General features: G+C 41.2%; 1 protein-coding gene across 2 annotated transcripts in view; it reads right to left on the reverse strand.

Moving 5' to 3' along the window:
* Znf407 (zinc finger protein 407) overlaps positions 1-18056 on the reverse strand; it is a 422429-nt gene that overhangs the window by 231453 nt on the left and 172920 nt on the right. For both annotated transcript variants that reach the window (XM_051163827.1, XM_051163828.1), the window contains exon 3: positions 11131-11205. In XM_051163827.1, coding sequence (XP_051019784.1) covers positions 11131-11205 — 75 coding nt within the window. The remainder of the gene's footprint in view (positions 1-11130; positions 11206-18056) is intronic.

Genomic DNA, 18056 nt, shown 5'->3' on the forward strand with positions numbered 1-18056 from the left:
TGCACTGCCTGCTCTGGAAGAAACACAGGCAATGCTGACTCATTATGTTAACATAATTATGGGATACATAATATATGTGTATTATGAATGTTATAACAATGTTAACTCATGACGAAACATACCGTACAAGCTGACATAATACACACGAACCTTCAGGACATTTTCATGTACTATTTCCAAGTTAAAATTTAGACTAAGTGAAACTATATATTGAGAAAGAAAAAATGTCATTTCCCTTAAAACATACCTCCTAGTTTGGAGCCAATGTGCAAGAAAACAGCATAGAATGTACTCAGAGGCACATTAGCCTCCTAAGTAGTAAGAGGTAATTACACAGAAAGTAAACCCAGGAAATGGTTTGCAGGAAAGTAATATCCACTGCACACCAGTTCCAGCCTGAAGACAGTGAAAGAAGGTTTTCAGTGTGACAGTGTGACAGTGATGGGACATGACCAGCTCAGACAGCTTTGCATCTCACTTTGACTTTCCTTCTATACAGAGCTCAGAACCTAATGCAGTATCTAACATGACACTGTTCATAAAACAAAGGTGTTAATGTTATTTTTATAAAACTGTGTTTGTTTCTCAATTTCTCTTTTAGCCCTGGCTATCACACTACTTCATAACACAGTAACAGTAGTTATCACTCTATTCTTAGCCCTCTAAGCGACTCTGGCTTCCTGCCAGCACACACCGCGGTGACACTGCACCTTGTAGCTTTCCTTGCTCCAGCTCCTCCCCTGATGCTCCTTGGGCATCCCCCATGCATGAATCTACAACTTTCTCTTCTAATTCCTCTTCCCTGATTAGAAGGAAGTCCAGCCCTAGTCTTTCCTCTGCTCAGTGATTGGCTGTAAGCTGCTTTACTGGCATACCAGGGGACAATTGAGGAGCAGTGTTTTCACAACATTGAGACAGGAGATACTCAGAACACGGTTTGCAACCAGATATGGGGGAGAGGGGACAGAAATCAGCATTTGGATTATACAATAACTTTATGCCTACACAATTCAGCTAAAACCCATGGCAACAGATATGGAGAGGTATCCCTGGAAACATATTTTTATACCCTTTAGCCAGCTAGAAATACTTCTATGTAAACTTACGTTAATTCATATTAAATTAACAGTATTTGACTTTTCACACTGTTAAATGCTGGTTTTATATGATGTAACCTGAGTAGGTTTTAATATCTAATAACTACTAGGCAATGCAATGACTCTTGAAGTAAAGGTCGGCTGAAATAAAAGAGGTGCTCTGCAGAACTTTGAGATAACCACATGATCAGAGCCTCATACAGAACGCGAATAGCAGATGACGTCTCTGTAAATTGGAGCAAACGTTCCACTGTGAGTATGGAATCACTGCATCCTAACCATCCATGTTGCCCTCACAACAAGAATTGGAGTATCAAAGAGCTGTCATCAAAAAGAATTGTGTAAGTATTTCACCTTTTTCCATCATAGCACTGCAGATTGAGAAAATAAAAACACAGTTACTCACTGGTTCAAATGGATGGCCAAACTGCCTTGCTACAAGTCCACAAAGTGTACTTTCAAACCTTGTGTGTCCTGAGATTTCCTCAGGAAACACAGCTTTGGACGTTTATAATCAACTCCCGAGTGACCCTGATATAAAGAGCCTCAGCAGCAAGTCAGCGCTGCATGAGGAAAGTGCACCCAGAACAGCAAGTACACATAGTTGACGGCTGCAGCAAGCTTAGCGGGCTTCTGTTCTCCTTAACTCTGGCAGTGACTGGGAATTCAAGATAAGAGTTGAAGGCATATTGAGACAGAATCCAGATATATGCGCCAATGTTCTAAAAGGAAATAAAATTAAAAGAAGACAAAGGCCAAAAACTGTGAGACACTAGTTGGTAGGAAGCATGTGCATTCCTTAAAAGTTAAAATCAGCTGATATTTTTACACTGTGATGTTAAGAACAATACTCGTCTCCAGATTGCCATGAAAAATATTTAAGTTATTTTGTCCAATTAATCAATTCATTTCATATGCAAAACCAGATGCAACAAATAAAGAAAAAGCTCACAGTCTCTGTGTCATTCCATCTTACTGCTAAGTCAGATCAAAGAAAAGGTAAGGCTGATCAGGTGCGGGTTCAGGAGACAACCACAGTGCTGGGTGTTGGTTCAGGAGACTACCACAGTGCTGGGTGCTGGTTCAGGAGACTACCAGAGTGCTGGGTGCTGGTTCAGGAGACTACCAGAGTGCTGGGTGCTGCAGCTATGACTGATGACTTGCTGCTAAAGGAGTGTAGAGTAGCACTGTTATCACTGCAGTATTATAATCTTTGGATTTCTTTTATGGAAGAGAGGAGTGATAGGAAAAAGGAAATTCTAACCTAAAAAGTAAACATAAACACACATATATACCCTTCATCTCTAGTGTTCCATGGGATTGTGTTTAAAAAAAAAAAAATCAAATACAGAAGGAATAGGCAAGAAAGGGACTCAGCAAGAGAGGGATCTTTTTCTTATTCTTTTTTTTTGGGGGGGGGGGGCGTTGTTTGTTGTTGTTTGGTTGGTTGGTTGGTTGGTTGGTTGGTTGGTTTTTTGAGGCAGAGTTTCTGTGTGTAGCCTTGACTGTCCTGCACTCACTTTGTAGACCAGGCTGGCCTCGCCTGCCTCTGCCTCCCGAGTGCTGGGACTAAAGGCATGAGTCACCACTGCCCAGCTAAAACAGGGATCTTTATACATGATAAAAACGATAGCCAGCAGATATGAAATGTTGGGCAGATATCTTAGAGAACATATAGAGAAGAGCCAAGAAGGTAGAAGACAGAACTTACGACCAATACCACTAATGGACGAAAAGGCTTATTTGCCATTGGAATTTGCAACATGGTAAAAGTGATATAAAACTGATGTACATGCAAGAGCCCAGGAAAGAGATAGACTTCAGCAGAAGCACTCTCAAGGCAGTGCCAAGCCACGTGCCAAATATTTTCCCTTAATACCTGACTCTGTACTGTTACTCTCAGCTGGGATAGGACACAGCAGCATTCAAGTTCATCTTTGCCGAAATCCAACCCAGTATCGCACTCTTAGCCTCACACTCCAACCCTTCATCCATCCCACTGAGTATCTTCCCTGCTGAGCATTTACTAAAACATTGTCTGTCATCTTATGTGCTTGCCTTTGCTATCCTCTCCAAGCCTTTCCCAAGGTCCCGGGGCTGCCCCAAGCTCCGAGAAAAAGAGGAGAATAAACTGCCCTGTGCACACCTCAGAGAGCTCTCCACCGTGCACTCTGGAGAATAAACTGCCCTGTGCACACCTCAGAGAGCTCTCCACCGTGCACTCTTGAGAATAAGCTGCCCTGTGCACACCTCAGAGAGCTCTTCACCGTGCACTCTTGAGCCACTGTGAGCCACAATTCACTTAAAGGCAGTCCTTCACAGGGGCCTTCTTCAAAGCCCAGCTGAAACGCACCCACGGCAGCCTGGAATGGCAGATTGTTTCATGCCAACAGACCCTCCTCTTTCCTAGTATGTGCTGTCTCTGCCCATCAAGCCCAAAGCAAAGTTTATGGGCAGAGAGGAGAGGCTGCCATCTTCAAACATTGCACATTATTTGAGTGGTTGGGGAAAAGATCTTAAATGTGACAGAAGAGTAACAATTAAAGTGTCATGACTATGACCACAAGAATTCTTACAAAGGAGTGTGATGGGCTGAACAGGTATGGCCCCACAGACTCCTGTGCTTGAATGTTTGTCCATAGGGAGTGCCGCTAATAGAGGTATGACCTTGTGGAAGGAAATGTGTCACTGTGGAGGTGGGCCTTGAGGTCACACATGCTCAAGCCATGAACAGTGTGGCACAAAGTCTCCTTCTGCTGCCTATAAATCAAAATGCATAACTCAGCTCCTCTTCCAGCACCATGTCTGTCCGGACACCGTCATGCCTCCTGCCATGACGGTAATGGACTGAACCTCTGAAGCTGTGAACCAGGCACAATTAGATGTTTCTCTTTATAAAAGATCAAGTTTGCCTTGGTCATGATGTCTCCTCATGGAAATAAAATCCAAAATAAGACAAGCAACAAGTATATTATATTACCAATATTGGATGATGAGAAGAGAAGGGGAAGAGGCAAGGAAAGCAAGAAGACAACCTTGGTTTTTGTTTCTTTGTATTCTCTCTAAATAAGCACCAAGCCTGGAGGCTGCTCAAGAGAAAGGTAATGAAACTGAGAGAGGCACCTGGACACCTGGGAGGAACAGCAGCCTAGCCAAGCCACCCTCCTTCCCATAGCTCAGCCTAGCCAAGCCCACCCTCCATCCCATAGCTCAGCCTCGCTCTGCCGTAAGGCCTTGAAAAGGCCCTCAGACTAGCAGCTGGACAAGCCTGTATCCTAAGCCCCTCCTTGCTACACAGAAGCACTTCTCACTCCTGCCTCTCTTTTGATCTTCCACTTATAAACTAACTTCTTTCTAAAACTCCTCCTACTGTGACCACTAAATTTTTTTTTAATTCTCAGAATAAGAACCCAAACACAACTTTGAGTTTCTAGAAACAAGAAATTCTCCATTATTCTCAGAGACACCCCAACATTTGCATATCATGGCCAGGATATGACAAAGAAGCAGAACTTCTGAGAGCAAGTGAGCTGCTGTAAAGGAGAGTAAAGACCCTTCTTGCTGGGAAGCACACACATATCAACTGCACAGAGAGCTTAGGAGCAAGTCTTTGTTAAATTAAGAGAAAATTCTGCAAAATGAATTGAAACAGGACCTTAAAGTGTGTAAAAAGTTTTCATCCGATATAGAAAGAACATTCAAAAAGTATACAGGAATAGGGCTGTATAGTGGTCAAGAGAGAGACATAAAATCAAGAGGCTACAGACACATGAACCTGCAGGAAAGTATTGACTTAACTTTAAAAGTTCCTAATGCACCACTGCCCCTGAACTATGAGCGTGTTGATTTACGTGAGCTTGTTAATATATCACTCACATAAAATGGGCTTCCTCATGAAGAGTGAAAAAAGTGAAACTGGAAATAAGAGTAGTAAATAAACTGCGCTCCCTGCAGCCCTTCCCACTCACTCAGGAGGTCACAGTTTAGGCCCCAAGCTTCCCAGCAGTGAACACAGAGAGGAAAACTCAATTACATACATGACTCGCTAGTACCCAAGTCTAAAACGACAAATCATTACAGGAAAGCACAACTCCTCCTGAAATAAACACCAAAGAGAAATCACTTTCCTGAGTCTTACAGGCACAACGTGACATTTTAAGGAACAGCCCAAACACTGAATTAACACGGAAGCTGAGTTTCATGTAATTTCTTGAAACTTCTTTAAAGATTAAATCATTATCATAATAAATGTAATATAAAATAGATCCAGAGGACAAAGAAAACAAAAACAGCACAGTGAAAGGAACCAGCTCCTAGTGACAATTAGAGTAACGATAACAGAGAGGGGAAACAGAAAGCGACTTCTAAACACGGAATGCGAGAAGCCTAGCATGGTTCAGCACACGTGCTGTGCCAGCACACGCTGCTGAGGCAGGAGAATGCCAGGCTCAGAGCCAATCTTGAGCCACAGGATAGGGCCCTGGACCTCTGTGGAGTCTGGACATAGCTACAGGCATTAGTGCTGGCATTCACCTACGAGTCTTAACAGCAGATATAAGCAGAACCCCTCCCTGCAGCAGTACGCCAGTGGCAAACAAGGGCAACAAAGTGATCAGCACAGCAGAAAGATAGTACCCAAACGTCGGCAGGGTGACTTTTATGGAAACCGTGTGTCTCCCTTAGACACAAACAAGCTACTGACTGACCCCACTAAAGCACAGAATGCAATCTTCCATAAGGAGCAACACTGCCTGTGGATGAATAATGTGACTCTTACCATTCTACTGAGAAGAGATTCACTAGGCTTTCGTTCAATTAAAATCTCCTTTTCATAAAAATATTGTTACACTATCACAGACTATTATTTTGAACTGTCCACAGATGAGAGTGTGAAAAAGACAGAAGAAAAGGAACCTGGAAACACTCAATATGTTAATTAACTTACTAAAATGTAACAGCTTCCTGACTTACTAGAGTAAGCAAGACTGAAGAGCCATCATGCCTGCCTTTCACTTGACTACACTGTAAGTATTTTTAATGTAGACAGAAGGTCATTATGTACTCTTTTTCCTAAGTTGACTTGTGTGGGTAGTGTTAAGAAAGAAATGAAAAGCTGATTCAAAAACAAACAAAACAAACAAACAAACAAAAAAGCAAAAGCACAGGCAGACACGAGGGAAGACCAAGGGGGTGATGATGGGGGAAGTCCTGGACCACAGGTGCCTTGTGAAGTGACACACCCGGTGACAGCAGAAGGAGCATAAAGAATCAGAGCACACAAGTGAGACCACCTGCCCACTTCAACCACATGGGAAACAGTGTCTACCACAGTTACTACTAAGTAATTCGAGAGGCTATCTTCTAGTAAAAGAAAGTGTGGATACACAAGCCGAGTGATAACTCTAACTTACACGGGAAAAACCACGCAGCGTATGTAAGGTCTGCTCTAGCAGGAAACACCCAGTCCACTGCTCCGTGGGTCATTCATATTGAAAAGCGTATTATTTCATTCAAAGAATGAAACATTCCTAAACAACCCAAAGTACCACTATCATGGATCAGTGGTCACAATTTCAACATCAAGTACTGTTTTGAATGGTATCTTGATGTTTCATGAAAAATATTGGCACAACAAAATTTCAAAACTAAACAAATAGAAGAGGAAACGATGTCTTGATACTATTTTAGCACACAAACATTTTGAGGAAAAAAGAGAAAAGGAAGGACCCAAGATAGATACCCTAAACCATCCACAGTGCCATATGCCATACCCCAAATCCTCTGCAGTGCCATGGCCACACCCTAAACACTCCACAGTGCCATGGCCACACCCAAACCCTCCACAGTGCCATACCTCACACCCCAAACCATCCACAGTGCCATACCTCATACTGTTGCTTTTAAGCAAAGTGGCCAAACTGACAGGACTAAAGCTTCCTTCTTTCCAGCCATGAGGGGAAAGAATTTGCTTAGTAGTGACAAGGAAAACAGACTTCGGCAAGTCACAGGTTACTAAGCAAAGTCCTGTGGCCAGAGGTGGGATACCTCCCTGTTGGCTACCCCCAAACAAAACAAGCTATTGTTATTTCTGACAGCTGCTCACCAGAGCTAGATGATGAGACCCTATTGCTGAAAATACCTTATATTATGGTTACAAGACATGATGAAACCTAGTTCAAATTAATGTGTAAACTTCCTTTCCAATATCAGCGTTCATGGTGCAGGCATACGCTATGCAGGCTGATATGGAAAAAGTCATCAATGGCTGGCAGTGCTGGACATGTAGGCCACTGCCCCTGGTGCAACAGGGGCCCATCTGTGCCTGAGGCACTAAGGACAGCTAACAGCTGCTCGACAGGGGACTCAGTTGTCTCTAGAGGTATACCCACTATTGAGTCGCCCATGATCTACCCATGCACATGCAAGTGGCCTTAATTACACCCAGTGGGTTCTCAAATGCCCAATGAAAGAGAAGCCAACAGTACTATACAGGTACATCTGCCTGAAGGGAATCTGCAGGAATGCCTTCCAGCGTGCACAGAAACAACGCACAGCTGTGCTGACATCTTCCACACATGGCTTCACTAAAACAGACACAGACTGCGATCTAGATAGTCATTATTAAATTACAGGTGCATTTCTTCTGGATATAAGATCATTGAGCCCTTATGGTTATTATTTACTACCTAATTTTAAATCTCTTATTATTAACGTGGTGCCATAAGCATTCTGGAAGGGTTCTCCAGCAAAGACACTTCTGACAGTATGCAACATAGATACACACACTCGCTCACTCGCTCAGCAGCATAAAATAATCAAACAAGCAGATGGAAATCCTACACAAAAGCACGCCCTTCTCATCTGCAATGTTGTAAGAGCCTGCTGATTTTGAGCACTACATTACACAGACATAACTCCCCATGTCACACAGACGTGGCCTCACAAGAAGCACATTCCTATGGCGGCACCCACAGTACCTGTAGAGATGCCTCATTCCAGACTATTATGCTTAAAATCAAGGTGTTACACAGACTTTCCCTTTCACTTGTACAACAGAGATAATTACTCTCATTTAAAATAGGAAGTACTTCAGAATAGACTTTCAAATTAATTGGGAGTTTATTATTTAAAAATATGAGCTAGTTGCGGTAATATTCAATTCCTTTTACCTGAGTGTAAAATATTGCACAAATAGTATGTTATACCACCTTCAGGTGAACTGACGCAAATTTAGACATGAAAATTGGACTCTTGAAACGCCTAGCTATCATCATCTCAAGTATTCATAAAATCTGAAAAAAATGTAAAAATTTAGGGTTTTGTCCAAATGCTAGTCATGCTGACAAAATGTATTGGTTCATCAACCTTTATAGTGTAAGTATGTGACTTTGTTTTTAATAAATCATTATTTTGCATATATCAGTCAAAGCACAAGGGCTAAATACTTACAACAAAATGCATTATTAATTTAATTGTCAAAGCCTATTTAGCTAACTTCTTTTACATTTTTCTGTAATAGGCAATGCATTAGAGAGTAGAATCAAATTCCAAACATAAAAAATAAACTGATTATACTGTCCTGCAAAAAATTAAAAGATCGCAAGCTTGCAAAATTATAGTCAAAGCATCAATGTTTGAAAATAGGTGAGAAAAATCTTTCACTTAATGACATTGTTCCCAAACTGAAAGTACAACAAAATACAGCATTGCCATGATGCTTAAAGAAAATGCGCGCGCGCGCGCGCGCGCGCACACACACACACAAACACACACACACACACACACACACACGGGAGAAGTCTTGTAGTAGATTACATTTGTAAATCATGGTCTTCCTCAACCACAGCTGGACAATTACAAATGCATTTATACCTAACTCAAAGGAATCTGATTCACCACTCTACACAATCACACCAGGAAGAAGGTGGCATCACAAACACATCTGAATCAACGAATTTTAAACTAGAAGAAAAACTCAAAGTAACCTAGTTTATATGAATGCTGTCACTTGAAATACTTAAAAGTAGCCATCCAGATAATCTAACAGCATTTTTACACTACTTGGCAAGGCTAGTATAGTAAATGCAAAACCATATCAGTGTCGCACACACATACAAAGGTGATCTCTTTGTCACAGCATGATCTGGAATATTCTGTAGTGGGCAATTTGTTTAAATCTTGGTCACCAATCTATGATAACATTGTCATAGATTGTGAGAAGCTGTAAGAGGCAGGGTCTACTGGGAAGAAATCAGTATCCTAAAATGTAAATTGATCCCTGGGCCCTTTCTGAATCTCTCTTTTATTCTATATTACCTTACATAAAAAGGGGTCACATATATATCAGTAAACAGAAGGCAGAGAGAGGGAGAGGAGGGGGAGAACGGGGAAGAGGCTTGCTTCTGACGCCTAAAAGTGGCATACACTCTCCAACAAGGCCACACCTCCTAACCCTTCCCAAACATTTCTGCCACCTGCGAACAACTACTCAAACATCTGAGCCTGAAAAGATCATTCTCACTCAAACCACCAATCTCTCTAACTTTATTTATACTACAGAGTTTTAAAAAAACAGAAAGTGCCTATAAAACACAAGAAAAGTAAATCTCAAAGCTAACCAGTAAATCTATGGCTTTTACAGTCATGATATATTATATAAAAGGTGTCTTCTCACTAAAAGTATTTGCATAAAAAAATCTACATATGTATAAAAATTAATTATACATATGTGATTTTGATCTAAGTTAGAAAAAACCATTTATACATCTTATAGCTATAAAATTAGAACCATAATGTACTGTTTGAGATTACAGAATTGAGATAACTCATATAAAAGCAAAACGAACATAGTGATAAAAATGAGTTTTTAAATTTTTAAAAAGTGTAACGTGGACCTTTGCCACATCCCAGATTAGTCTTTGACAGTTTACACTTCTCTACATTTCAAGAATAATGTTGTCTAGGAATCACTTGTTAATTGGGTATATTTTGGCCAGAAATAAGTTCAATATTTCAGAGAAAAGCATGAGAAAATGAGGTTTAGATGCAAAGGAATCAGATACAACACGCCAATATTTGAACAAAGCAATAGCCTCTAAGCATATGCTAATGTGAAGAAAACTAATGCTTCAGAAAAAATACTCTAGTGAAATTCCTAATAGACAGGACATGAGAGCATATCTATTTTTGGAAGGGCCATTAGGTAATTTAGATATTGCTAAAATTGCTGTGGCCTTCTGACTCTCTGGGAGATGACTTCACAGTTGTCAACATGTCATAACTCACACTCAGGAGTGTAGAAATCTAGAATATTTTCTTAGAAGTTTTGAGGGAAGCTGAAAACCTTCCTTCAGTTCTGAAAGAACTGAGTGAATATACTTCCAAAGCTTAAAATTTGTCAGGAGTAGCCATACTCACCTGGTAGCTGACACTGCCAGATATCATTTCAGCTAAAATAATTAAGCCTACCTACATGATAAAGCTAATTATGATACCACCAAGGACAAGTAAACCAGGCAGCTGATGATTCAATAACTGTAGTATTATTTTTCATGACATGGTAACTGTAGTATTATTTGGTGAATGACGCAAGATATTTCTATTTTAATATAAGCAACGCTTAAGTCTATAGTAAGAACTCAAACACATTATTTTTAAACTTCAAAATAAAACTACAATAAAGACAAAATTTAGTCATTTACCCCCAAAACACTTGTTTCAGCATATACTAAGGTCTTTATAGGATTCAAATCCCTCCAATTTAATTCTGTGTGTGTGTGTGTGTGTGTGTGTGTGTGTGTGTGTGTGTGTATGTGTGTGTCTTTTTCAGTGTTTCCAGACGTGACTTTTAAAATTACCTTATGCCATTTCAGTTTTCTGAAAACTTGACATAATAAACGGGGTTCAAAAAGGAAGCTACAAATTCAAGATGAGCCATTGGCACAAATTTGAGAAGTTAGTTCATTAAACAAAAGCAAAAATGGATAAAGTAACTGTACTTATTTAATACAAAATACAGAAAAATGAAAATTACCTTTCTTTGGGGGTGCCAACTCCATGCTTGCCTAGTAGGTGAGTATTTAAATGCTTCTTCATCACAAAAGCAACCCTAAAATAAATGAAAATTAATTGTAAAATTATATCTTGACACTTGGCTGGAAATTTTTAGAGACATTTAATTGAGCATGTTTCTGATACAGGCATACACTAGTACAACATGGACATACTCGTTAGGACAGTTGAAAGAACCATCCTCCTTGGTAGCAAAAGACATAAGCACCTCGAAATCGATGAGCTCCATCTCTGCTTCATGAATACTGTAAGTGTCCAGAAGATCAACATAGTGACTGTGGTCCTTTAGTCACTGTCTCGCAAGTCAGTTGGTGAGAGAGAAAAAAGTACCATGGTATAACACACATTGCCCTGTAGCTGATCTCACACTTCAAGCATAAAATGGGCTTGAGAAAATGTCATTTATTTAAGGGATTGTAAAACACAAAATGGATACCTGTATGAAGCTTCTAGAAAAATATGGCAGTGATTGGAAGATTTATTTAATGATGCAAGTGCCAACTGTATGTACACGATGCGCCCACATGTACAAATGTGCTTTTGTGCCAAGAAAATACCAATATAAGCAAAACAAATGGAGTACCACCCAGCCCACGATCTTACTTTACAAACAGTGCAGCTTATAAGCCTATGTGTGGAATGGACAGAGCACACATCCAGCACAGGAACACTGTCCTTCCACACAGCATCACATCAATCACGTGACTCTCTAAGGCACCAGATTTCATTCTGAAGCATTAGACAAAATGGCTAATTTGAAAAGGGGGGGGGAGGGGCAGGGGATTTACTGTTGTAACTTTGAGTGTAAAGGGCTTGCAAACATTTTTTGTTAATTATGTATTACAGCTGTCCTTCATAAAGTTAATTACTAATAGCTGAAAGGCAACAGAATCTATTTGCATATGTACATGAAAGGCATGACACATGCAAAAATATGATTTTAATTAGCATTCTATGATATGAAAGGCTACAAATCAAACTGGCATGTTATAAGACTGTTAACATTAAGCACTGAATTCATCTGGACATGTTTGCACACGGGCAGCGGGAAGAATGTGGACCACTGCAGCCTCTCACAGGACATTTCCAACAAAAAGCAAAAGCAAACAAACCTCTAGAGTCACAAAGGCCTCCGTCTGAAAATAGTATCTACTTAGTTATTTTCATATAGTATTAGAAAAATGTTTGGGAGAAGATAATATGTTTGCATTTTAAAATAATTTTACTTCATTATTCAAATAACCTTGCATACACTGAATGCACCATTCATTCTGTTTTACATGGCAGGCAACAACAACCACTACAGTAGATGCTTTACAACCCCGAGTAGCCAGTCACATCATCAGTCATCATCATGGGAAGATAATAATCACATTTAAAGAATCAAACTGTGATAATATTAAGGGAAGAGCCAAAAAACAACAACATAAGATGTTCTATATTTGTTTCTGCTTGATTTGTTAAGAATAAATAACATTTTTCATTTCCTGAAAAAAGAATACAGTAATAACAACAGTCTATTTAAGTCATAACTTTCCTACTGTCCTCCATTTTCCAATAATTAAAAATACATAAAGCTAATAGCAAAGAGCAAAGGTTAAAAACGCAAAGTTGCAAAGCACAGCTTATTTATATGACCAAGTACAATTTAAGAGATTTGAACTCAGAAACCAGAGTGCACTTTTTTAATAGAGAACCATTTATTAATTAGAACGCTAAAGCTTAAAAACAACAACAACGACGACAAGAAAAACCCAACTAAGTAAACATGTTGCAGTGATAGGAGAACAAGAACAACAGGGAGAAAAGTCTTCCCCGAGAAGTCGGCTGAGCATCTCTATTGTTAGGCTCTGCCTTTGCAGGGGCCGAGGTGGGGAAACAACTCAAGAGGTGATTTGTCACTATTAGAGAATCTTGGGAAAAACTGAAAATGTGTTCAGACTAGAACATGAGCTTATGTTCAATTGAAAAATATTTACTCATCCAGTTTAACTTAAATGCCAATTCTTTATAGTTTTCTCTTTAAAATATGAAAAATGGGGTACAGAACTAAACAGAGAATTCTCAACAGAGGAATATCATATGGCCAAGAAACACTTAAAGAAATGTTCAATGACCCTAGTCATCCAGGAAATGCAAACAAAATGACTCTGAGATTCCATCTTACATCCATCAGAATGGCTAAGATCAAAAACTCGAGTGACAGCACATGCTGGCAACAATGTGGAGAAAGGGAAACACTCCTCCATTGCTAGTGGGAATGCAAACTTGTATAGCCACTTTGAAAGTCAATCTGGTGCTTTTTCAGAAAATTGGGAATAGTTCTACCTCAAGACCTGATTATCTACTCCTGGGCATATACCGAAAAGTTGCTTCACCACACAACACGGACATTTGTTCAACTAGGTTCACAGTATCTCTATTCATAATAGCCAGAATCTGGAAATAACCTAGATGTCTATCAACCAAAGAATGAATAAAGAAACTGTGGTACATTTACACAATGAAAGACTACTCAGCTTTTAAAAACAAGAGAATTTTGAAATTTGCAGGCAAATGGATAGCACTAGAAAAGATCATCCATCCTGAGTGAGGTAACCCAGAAAGACACACATGGTACACATGGCATATACTCACCTGTATGTGGATATTAGTCACATAATACAGGATAACCACACTACAATACACAGACCTAAAGAAACTAAGTAACAATGAGGACCCTAGGGAGGATGCTTAATTCTCTGTCAGATGGACAGATAGAATAGACACCAGAAGCAGCTCAAGAGAAGGAACAGGAAAGAGCCTACCATAGAGGTCCTCTGAAAGCCTCCGCCCAGTGGGGGATCGAAGCTGATGCTGAGACTCACTCCAAACTTCATGGTGGAGCACAGAGAGTCTTATGGAAGACTTGTGGAATAAAAGGACCTGGAGGGGTAAGGAGCTCCACAAGGAGACCAATGGAGGCAACAAATGCAAGCAGAAGCGGAGTGCTACAGAGACTGATGCACAGACCAAGGACCATTCATGGTGACGACCTAGACCCTCAGATCAGATGTAGTAGACGGGCAGCACAGTCTCCTTTTAGGTCCCATGATTTGGGGAGTAGAGGCTACCTCTGACATGGACTGTGGTGACCCCAACACACTGATTGCTTCTCCCTGGTGGGCGGCCTTGCCAGGCCACAGAGGAAGAGGATGCAGACAGTGCAGATGAGACTCCATAGGCTGAGGTCAGACTATAGAGGAAGAGGACTCCCCTTTCTGAGGACAAGGAGGAGGGGGAGGGGCAGGGGGGAGACAGAGGGAGGGTGGGACCAGGAGGCAACAAGAGAGGGAATTACCATCAGGATGTAAAGTAAAAAAATTAAAAGAAAGGAAAAACCTGAAGTTGGGGGGGTAGGAAGCTGAGGATGGAAATCTGGGATGAGTTTGGGGATATGGTGAATATTGCTCAAAGAATCAATAAAAGTATTTTATTTTAAATATAAACAAACAAATAAACAAATGGACTATGAGCAGCATAATGGCGTCAGCACAATCGCTGAGTTTTAAAAGGTGTGCGGCGTGCCCGGCCGGCCAAAGAGACGTCAACTGGAAGAGATACGTGAATGTAACCTATCTCCCCCACTGCACTAATACACCACTGACAGTGCTTATAATTCATAGAAACAACCAGAAACAAAATGTCCCTACAAAGAAGCTCCAGATGAAATGCCTTGCTCCTATGAAACACCCATGCTCTTGGCCAGCATGTTAATTATCACTTAGTATGTGTCAGGTTGAGCGAGTTTTGCACAAAACCAAAAAAGCCAAAGAAGTAGCATTAGGCCTTCCTGGAGGTCCACTTTATAGCCACAACACAAGAACAGGGAAAGCAGCACAAAGCCCGTGGTTCCTTCATGGAGACTGAATACCATGCATGTATCCTTTTAATTTATACAAACATCAAGGAGCCATTACTGGGCAAGGAATAGATCTAGACAGCTCTGTTGCACACATGAACCAATAAAGTCCTAGCCTTTTGGAAATGCAATGTCTAGTGAGGAAGGCAATCCACGAGGAGTGAGGAAAACAAAGTACTTTAAGTGATGCTAGCGGGAGAAGAAGAAGAAAAGTAGGGGCATGAGCTAGAGGGTGAACCATCCTAGACAACTGGGTGAGCAGGGCTGATGGGTCCAGGAAGAGGGCCCAGCACAGCCGTCTGCTCCTCTGGACTTACCTAACAGCCCTGAGGAGAAGGTACATAAACCGTAAAGCAGAATGGAGGCCAGGCTGCGGTGCACAAGCTGGAACAGGCCAGGTAGGCAAGAGTCACAGTGGGGTAGACCATAAAGGCCTTAGCTTTATTCTGTAGGTAAAGCCACTGTACACACAAAACAGGTGACTTAACCAGCTCACATTTTTAATATATTTTATTAATTTATTCAGATTACATCTCAATTGTTATCCCATCCCTTGTATCCTCCCATTCCTCCCTCCCTCCCATTTTCCCATAACTCCCCTCCCCTATGATTGTGAGTGAGAGAGACTTCCTCCCCCTGTATACGCTCATAGGGTATCAAGTCTCTTCTTGGTAGCCTGCTATCCTTCCTCTGAGTGCCACCAGGCCTCCCCATCCAGAGGACGTGGTCAAATATGGGGCACCAGAAGAGAGTGGGGTCTGACTTTCACCAGCTCACATTTTAAGAGGAGTCAGCTCATTCTTTCTGTCTCTGCCCCACCCTCCCCACACACATATACCAGGAGTGGGGGGGGGGGGGTTATGTAACTGACTCTTCAAGTGATGCCCTATAAATAGTGTTAACCTCAGCTTGGCAGCATTAGCTGTGGGTTCTGAAAGAAAGCTCACATTACTAGAGGAGAGAAGAAGTAAAGCTGGTTTAAGATCAATTGGGGTCATGGGCACTGACACAGGCTACAAGACCTGAAGAGACATGTCAGACAGAAGGCTGCCTCACTGCTCACGAGCCCAGCAATGACAGAAAGGTCCTAGTCGAAGCTGTCCATCAGACAATACCCTGATTATCTGAAAAATGTAAATCAAATTATTTTTGAAAGATTGGTGGTAGGGGCTCACAAGATAGCTCAAGAAGTAGCAGATTGTTGCCAAGTTTGATGACCTGTGTTCACTCACCACAACCAATGTGTCACAAGAAGAGACCCAACTCCTCTAAGTTGTCCTCTGGCATCCACAAAAGGCTGTGGGAAGCACAAATGCACACACACACACATACTCATGCACACACATGAGCACACGCACACACATGAGCACACGTACACACATGAGCACACACACACATGAGCACACGCACACACTCATGCATGCATGGGGACACACACACACATACACACACACACACACACAGTTAACAAACAAAGGTAAAAATGTATTTTAAAAACATGGTCAGTTAACTGCTTTGCACATGATAAACCATCCTGCCTCTACCTTGGGATTAGAAGTCCTCTCACTGTAAAGACAAACTAGGCTCATTCCTGTTTATATTTAAATCTCTGTTTCTGAAGGGTTGAGCTATGCTCTACTTGTAACTTTAGCTCCAAATCACTCTGTTCCAGAAAACTGTAATCATGTCTCTGTGGCAAAAAGTTGTAACAACCTATCTGCGAGCCTACCTTTGTTTCAAAAGGATGTTATGACTACCTGTTGTTATGACAACCTTATTATGAAGACCTTGTTGAATACCTCATGGTCATTTCTTTGATTCAGGAGGTTGATGTGGCTAACTTACAATGTTATGTTCTGTTTCTATAATCCCGCCTATTTTCCCCAGCTAAATTCCCTTTTTGGAAACTCTATACCTCTAAGCTACAAAATCCTCTTCCTCACATCTAGTGCTGAGCCCTTCAACCCCACCTTAGGGGCTGGCGGCCGTGTACATAAATAAAAATGTTTGCTTTAATTAACTTGGACATGATTATTTGGATAGGTAGTCTTTCTCCCGGCACCTTTGGGATTAACACAAGTGCCTGAAATTGTATCCCTTAAGTGAGTTTGGGTGTCAAAACTACAAAACAGAGCTAATGTTTACACTCTAGTTTTCCATAAGTGATTCTTCCTTTAAATTTCACTTCAAAATAGTTTCCCCACACTATAGGTTATGAGAACATCTCTTCCATCAGTCCTTCAGGTTCACTGCCGTTGATGGCAATATGCCTTATCAAAGTCAATGCAGCATCGTAAGCACAGAGAGATGTGAGAAGCCACAAAATTCAGCTGTACCTTGCTTGCCACTCTAAGCCACACCATGAAAAAGGCAGAGTGCTGAAATGCAGGTAGTAGAAGGCAGCTCTGAGCCGGGGCCCTACTCTGTGGCAGACACTGCAGTGCCCCCTTTGGGCTGGGCTCAGTTTTGCATAGATCCCAGGTTGAAATGAAAGCAAGGTCGTTGGAAGGAAACAGACAATCCTGGAGGGAAGTTACTTCAAGCCACATTGGCAAAAGGGCAGGTTATGAAGAATGTGATCTTGTAAATTCAAAGACACCATCTGATATACACAAAACACAGCGCCATGACACCCATCCCTGTGAACACCCCACTGAGACATCAGCACACAGCTGGCTCACTGCAAACCAGGTTGAGCCAACAACCAAATTATTGACATTTTTAATCTCTACTAAAGAAAAGGGTCACCAAAAAGACAACAGGCTACGAAACTAGCTGGCAAGGCTGATGACTCAATACAGGAAAGTGCCTAATGTGGACCTACGTCTAGATAATATGATCTCATTCTATTATACTGAAAACAATACAAGTCTAAGGACCACATGGCAGCCTGAGGAAGGCCAGCAGAACAACAGGTCAGTCCTGGCTCTGCCATTTAGGACAGGGTGAAGTTGAGGAGATTATGTGCACTCTCCAAGTCCTAGTGA

Source organism: Acomys russatus, chromosome 20 (genome assembly GCF_903995435.1).
Source record: "Acomys russatus chromosome 20, mAcoRus1.1, whole genome shotgun sequence".
Classification (NCBI taxonomy): domain Eukaryota; kingdom Metazoa; phylum Chordata; class Mammalia; order Rodentia; family Muridae; genus Acomys; species Acomys russatus.